At 36.5% G+C, this 6,966-nt stretch overlaps 1 protein-coding gene across 1 annotated transcript; it reads right to left on the reverse strand.

Annotated features, from left to right (window-relative positions):
• Window positions 1–2,387: 2,387 nt before the first annotated feature.
• Window positions 2,388–3,014, reverse strand: LOC123315298. Its single transcript, XM_044900947.1, has one exon. The coding sequence runs from the start codon at window positions 3,012–3,014 to the stop codon at window positions 2,388–2,390; it is 627 nt and encodes a 208-aa protein (XP_044756882.1).
• Between the last annotated feature and the right edge of the window lie 3,952 nt (window positions 3,015–6,966).

Genomic DNA, 6,966 nt, shown 5'->3' on the forward strand with positions numbered 1-6,966 from the left:
TTTGACTAAACCAAAAATAAAAAGTATGTTAATCCTGCAAATCTATGAGTGGAGAAACAAGAAATTGATTTCGCCATCAAATTTTCCGTGTTGATTTTCCGATCAGCGAAAATTGGCTTTCACAAAGCTTTTTCAGTCGTTGATCGGGGAATCAACAACCTCTGACTTGATTTCCGAATTCTTGGCAATAAACGCTTTATATGGCAGATGTGAACCGCGTAAATTTTTACGACTTTCTCCATCATAAAAAGTAAATAAATTATTATAGAATGGAAACAATAGGTCACCTCACACACAATTCAATACTGTTGGGACCTCACATCACTATTACCATTAACTTCACTGTAGAATTGTTATTTTGCTAAGTAAAAATTATGATTCGATTCACTTTCATCATTATCTATTCATGGCCTAATGTGTAAACTGGCAAATTCGTCAAGCCATATTGATAATGAAACCCCTAAATGTAAGTCTTCTCCTTCTTGTGCATAACCCAATATTTCTGTATTTTATAAACGTTCGCTTGTTCTTTTTTTAGAGTATACCATCTTCCCTCAGCAAATGAATAGGTTCTAGAAAAACCACCTCCCTTACTTTATCATTTCAACTGAATATTCAGGATAATAGACACTCAGTACTCATTAGTTGAACATAAATCTGAAGCATATTACCTACTGGAAAATGAACAAAAACTAAAAAGATATGTTTTTATTGTTAAAAAAAGCATAACATTACGCATCCACATTCTTACACCTGCTTTTGTATACATTTTATGTTTTCAGAACAACATTGTAAAATATCCTTTGGAATATTTTGTGATTGAAACGATAACCTAGTAAGTTGATTTTTCATCAGATACTTGAACTGAAATAGATATCTAGTTGTAGTCTTATGTTATCTCCTAGTAGAGGCCAAACTTATCATTAGTTATTATTATTGAAAATTTCTTCCTGTTCTTAATACAAAGTTAATACCAAGGAAAATTGTGCAGCAACCCAAAAGAATCTTTTTTCAATATTTTCGTGCTTGTTCATCTCACACATCTTCAACTGTTACATTCTTCAATTCACAACATAAATTTTCAATTGCAATTTTGTTTTGTTCTCAGTTTTGTATTCCATTGAGTGTTGGGTTCATTGTCCTGTACCTATTTAGTAAATTTAAAGATTCGCGAAACTAATGCTAGACTTTTTTTGTCAAATTGGAATTCATTAGGTATTTTATGTTCTACAATTATATTTGCTTTGCTACCTACAAGAAATCGACAAAAAGTCAGGTTAAGTGTTAAGGTTAAGGTTCTTGCTACAAATGTTGTACTCACGCATGTATTTGGAAACTTGCATGTGAAAGATGTGACCTTTCGTCACACCAAAACGCAAAATACCCGAGGTGCCAAGCGAGGGTATCCACGGCTCACTCAGTGAAGATGTGGTGGGTTCAGTATTCGGAACCGATAAAAGAGAGTAGGGCGCCAGATAGATAGTTATATTAGACTATTTCAGAGAAGATTCCTGAATATTTTATTATGTTCAAATTGTTTGATATTTTGAGTGTAAAACCATGTCGGAAACCTCAGATAGTGAGGGTTCCTACATGGAAGCGATCGATGCTGAAGAATTCAGCGGCGGCGAACACGAGGAGCTTGTAAAGCCCAGAGAAGAAAATGGGCAGTTGAAAGCTCAAATTGTCAAACTGACTGAAACTGTGTCACAGTTGGTCAGTGGTCGCCTTTTGAGGGAGGAAATGACCCGAAATAATATGCCGAAATCTCCCATTTACGCCGCAATTACAAAACCGGTAGCGGGTTCCTAAAATAATTCCCTTAAAGGAATTGTTTCACAACCCGAAACAAGGCAAAATGATGCGACGCTGGTTGCGAAGGCCCCAAACGCGCCCCCAACTAAACGCGCGCGAAAAGAAAGCTCTTCTGATGAGGAGACCGTCAAGAAGACAACGGGAGTTCCTAAAAGGGATAAAATCTCACCCATCACGATGATGGGTACATCAGGTTGGGTAAAGATCTCATAAGCTCTCTATACCAAGGAGCTCAGTTATAACTGGGCTACCGTAGTGAAAGACGGTATAAAAATCATCGCGTCAACCTTAGATTATTATAGAAAAATTGCTAAATTTTTCGAGCAGCATGGTAAAGAATTTTTTACCTACGCAATTGTTGTGTATGTTGTAGGTAATTAATATAAAGATGAAATAGAACACTTTCTTGTACTTTTTTAATAATGTACGTTTTTACAATAATCGTGATGACTAATTTTTCAGAATGGCGGATGGCCTAACCTAGAACTACCTAGAACCTAGAATAGAACATAGAACAACCTAACATAGAACAATATATAACAATTCTCCGTCACTAAAAAAAAAAATAATTTTCACAAATTCAAACGATCAATAGGTTTTCTTTCCCGTCGCGAACGACGCAAAGGTTGCATACTGGATGCCTCTCCTGCATTAGAGTCCCTATGACTTCCTGGGGGATGCTCTTCAATGCTACTATTATTCTGCGTTTCTTCAAATACTTCATCTGAAGTAACATGTTCTTGACCTTGCATGTCTTCTGGTTTATGAAGATTCGAGAATGTACTAGTTTTTTCTGATTTCGGGGTGAAATTCCATGATTTTCCCATTCCTGGAGGTGTTGTATCAAAAACTTCAGTTTCCCTTAACTGATTGATATGCCTCTTAAGTATATACCCATGGTCAAGTTTTATGAGATAATGCAATCTTCCTAATTTCTTTATAACTGTTCCAAATTTCCACATTTCAGGACCGGAATAATTTCGAGCTTGAACTCTACTTCCTGGGTAAAATTTTCTAACTGGAAACGTTTCTTGTGTATCTGTATTATCAATAGGAGGTTGAATCAAATGAAGTCGAGTTCGTAGTTTCCTATTCATGTGAAGTTCAGCTGGTGTTTTTCCATTATTTAAAGGTGTACTCCTATACTTGAAAAGAAATGCATTTAATTTGTCTCTTAGAGTTCCTGGTTCTTCACTCATAGCTTTAAGTTTTTGCTTCAAGGTTTGTATAGTGCGTTCAGCAAGTCCATTCGTTGCTGGGTGATTTGGTGCAGAAAATTTCTGTTGTATGCCATTTGTTCTGCAAAAATTGATAAATTCTTGGGATTTAAAATTGGTGGCATTATCTGTTACTAAGTCATGTGGTAATCCATTTCTAGAAAAAATTTCATCTAGAGCCAGGATAGTTGATTTTGAGGTTGGTGCTCTAGTAGATATGGAAATTTCGACACATTTCGTTTTTGCATCGACCACAACAAAGAAATAGTGTTCTTTAAATGGACCAGCATAGTCTGCATGTATCCGCTGCCATGGTAGTTCTGGTTCTTGCCACGTATGTAGCGGTGCTTTTTCTGGACTTTTCTTTACTTCTGCACAACTGCGGCACGCTTTAACAAGAGCTTCGATTTCGGCATCAATTCCTGGCCTGGAGGAGGAGAAGAAGATATATGCCGTCATCAGGCATTCACCAATCGACGCTGATCTTACGTTGATTAAAGACGACCTGATATTCCAGGGAATATCAGACGCTGAGGTGTCCAGAATGACATCGAACAAGACGAAGAAGCCCATACCTCTCTACCTGGTTAAAACCCAGAAAAAAGAAATCTTCGAAGTGAAGCGACTCTACTGTAATGTGGTTGAACACAAAAAGAGGCCTGAAAGTCCAAGCCAGTGTTTTAGGTGCCAAAGGTATGGACATGCACAGAACAAATGCTCCTTCCCGTGGAGATGCGGAGTGCTCAGGAAGCCATAGCAGCAATGACTGCACACTCACCAGAAAAGGTGAAGAGAGAAATGCCACATGCGTGTTATGTGAAGAAGAGGACCATCCAGCTAGCTACAAAGGATGTAGCGAGTTCAAGTTGGTGACCAGAAAGAAGAATTCCCGAAAACAAGCTGAACAGAAAAGGCCGGTAACAAAAACAACAACTACTGTTCAAAAAATTCAGGAAGTTCAGAAAAAAGTAGAACAGAAGAAGCCTCCAATGAAACAGGCTGTGAATTGTCAACAGGAGAAGAAAAAGATATCTGAATCAGCCGATGATTTAGTTATCTTCACGGAAAAAATTTTCAACAAGATAATGTTGAGAATTGAGAGGGAAATGGAGAAAAAACTCCAAGCATTATTCAGTAAACTGAATTAATGGACCTTACGGATATTAGGAAGAAATCCCTCAAGATAATCTCGTGGAACATAAACGGGATCAACACTCGGAAAGCCGAGATAGAAGAAATAATATCAGAGAGAAAACCTGATATTATAGCCCTACAGGAAACCAGAATAAACCGGAACAGACGACTGAATTTCATGAATTATGAAACATATAGATGTGACAGAATTACAAACACCGGAGGAGGAGTAGCAATATTGGTGAGAACAGGTCTGAAACACTACTTCAAATGTATATTCGACAAGGAGAAACAGGAACAGTGACGACTGTTGCCGAATTAAATCGTCAAAAAGTCGAAATTACCTCGGCATACAAGCCACCACAAAACAATTCATTAGAAGAAGAGATGAACAACATGTTGGAAGGGACAAACCCGAAAATCTGAATCGGAGATTTCAACTGTAAATCTCTATTATGGAACAGCAGAACAGAGAATAGAAATGGCAAAAAACTCAAGGATATCGCCGAAAAACAAAATGCCATAGTGATTGGACCAGAGTTACCGACATATCTTGCTTGTGGTATAGGAATACCAGATGTAATAAATATCGCGATATTGAAAAATATGACTCAAAAATTCTCGATTGAAACTTTGGAAGTTTCCAAAACACAATCCCGTGGAATTGACAATTGGAAAAGAACCAAGAGAAAAACTGATGGAAATGAGAGAATATACCAATTGGGCTAAATACAGTCATGTAAAACAATCAGAAATATCAAAAATTCCAACAATAAGCTCTCCAGAGGTTCCGAAAAATCCAAGAACCATGCTAACGTTATATTTATTTATTTATTTGTTTAAGGCCCGGTACTTTCACGTGCGAATAAATAAATTTATTCGCATTTATTAAGTCTTATTCGTAAGATTAGTAAAAATGCAGTCTTTTCAATTTCAGATAGTGTTATTCATCGAATAAATCTGTCTTTGAAACTTAATTAGAAGAGTTTATTTGTCATAGATCGAATGTCGGTAGGTCATTATTGGTTGAATAAAATTTATTCGAAGGTGAAAGTACCGAGCCTAAGACAAATAGGAATACAAACAGGTGGTAACACCCAATACAGCATTCACAGTTTAACAATATATATATATATATATATATATATATATATATATATATATATATATGATATATATATATATATATATATATATCATACAAAATACCAAATCATTGAAATGAAAATTTACACTATTCTATAAACTAAAAACGAAACATAATATGAATCTAAAAAAGATGAAAAAACTATGAAACGTAGGGCAACTTCAACTTCAGAAATTTCTTCAATTGATGGAGTTTTATATTGAAAATATCAACACCACAGGAATATAAGTTAAATGTTGATAGCATTCTACAGAGTGGAGAATTTTGAGTAATATTAATTCTACGGTATGGAACAGCGAACAATTCACGGGACCTTAGCCTTCTCTCGGGAACTCTAAAATCGATAGATTCGAGAATTTTCGGGACATAAAGTAAACCATTAACTATTTTGAAAAACATACACATATCGTTTAATCTTCTTATATTTTTCAAGCTCAATATTCCAAAGCTTTGTGTAATCATGATCAACAATTTGAATTCTACTTCTGAAAGACAAGAACCTCAGAAACTTATGCTGTACACTTTCTAATCTGTTCACGTAACATCTATACTTTGGACTCCATATTGACGTTGCAAAGTTAAGCCTATTGAACAAATGAATAATAAAGGGTTAGTAGAGTTTCATTTTTCCTGAACAACTTTCCATGTCTAAGAGTAAACCCGAGCATTTTATTCGATGACTCGATAACTCCGTTAATATGTACGTCATAACTTAACAGACCTCATATTGCTCAATAAGGATGAGGACAGAGCACTAATCATCGATGTGGCGATTCCAAATAATAACAATCTTCTAGATAGGCATACTGAAAAAATTTCAAAGTTCAGAGATCTCGAGGAGCAAACCAGGAGACAGTGGAAGCTGAAAGATGTCAAGACCATCCCTATTGTCGTATCATCTACAGGCCTGATACCGAAGAAACTATTGGAGAACTTGTGGAAACTTCAGCTGGGCGAAAATATCTATAGAGTCATGCAGAAGGCGGTACTGCTCGGAACGGCGAGAACTGTACGCAAGTACATGGGAAATTCAGAGGAACACCGTCTGCTCCGACAGGAAGTGCGGATGGAGCAGGAATCCAACCGGCGGCAGGCAGCCGAGGAACGACCACGAGCCCGAAAACCTGGAAAGGGCTCCAACAGAGCTTAATCCTTTTGATATCTGAGATATCTGGGATAAATGAATTTTCCTCTGGAGAGGAGTGTGAAAGCCGCAAGGCTAAAGTCATAATAATGGTTTGTTACGGTAGCTCAATTAACGTTTGATTTAAATTAGAAAAGAAAATGGAGAATACAAAAGATACGCTGGAAGCACTCGAACCTACCTTTATTGGAACGATCGCCAGAATGGGGAGCTGGTACTATCCTGGTATCTATTTGCAGTCCTTGGAAAGCTTTCACACACCTTTTCTTGAAATTATGAGATTTCGAATATCGAGAATTCAATGAGAAATTTGCTTCGCACTTCGTGAACCGAGAATTCGAATTGAATTCATCTCTCGTCCATATGTTCCCATATGTAGCCCGAGATTTTCCAACGTATTTATTTACAACATAAAAATGAAACGCGGCTATTGATTCAACGCTCAATTCAAATCCGAAAAATAAACTTTACTGAATATTAATAATGAATAATTATGAAACCGAATAAAT

This window comes from Coccinella septempunctata, chromosome 6, assembly GCF_907165205.1.
Source record: "Coccinella septempunctata chromosome 6, icCocSept1.1, whole genome shotgun sequence".
Classification (NCBI taxonomy): domain Eukaryota; kingdom Metazoa; phylum Arthropoda; class Insecta; order Coleoptera; family Coccinellidae; genus Coccinella; species Coccinella septempunctata.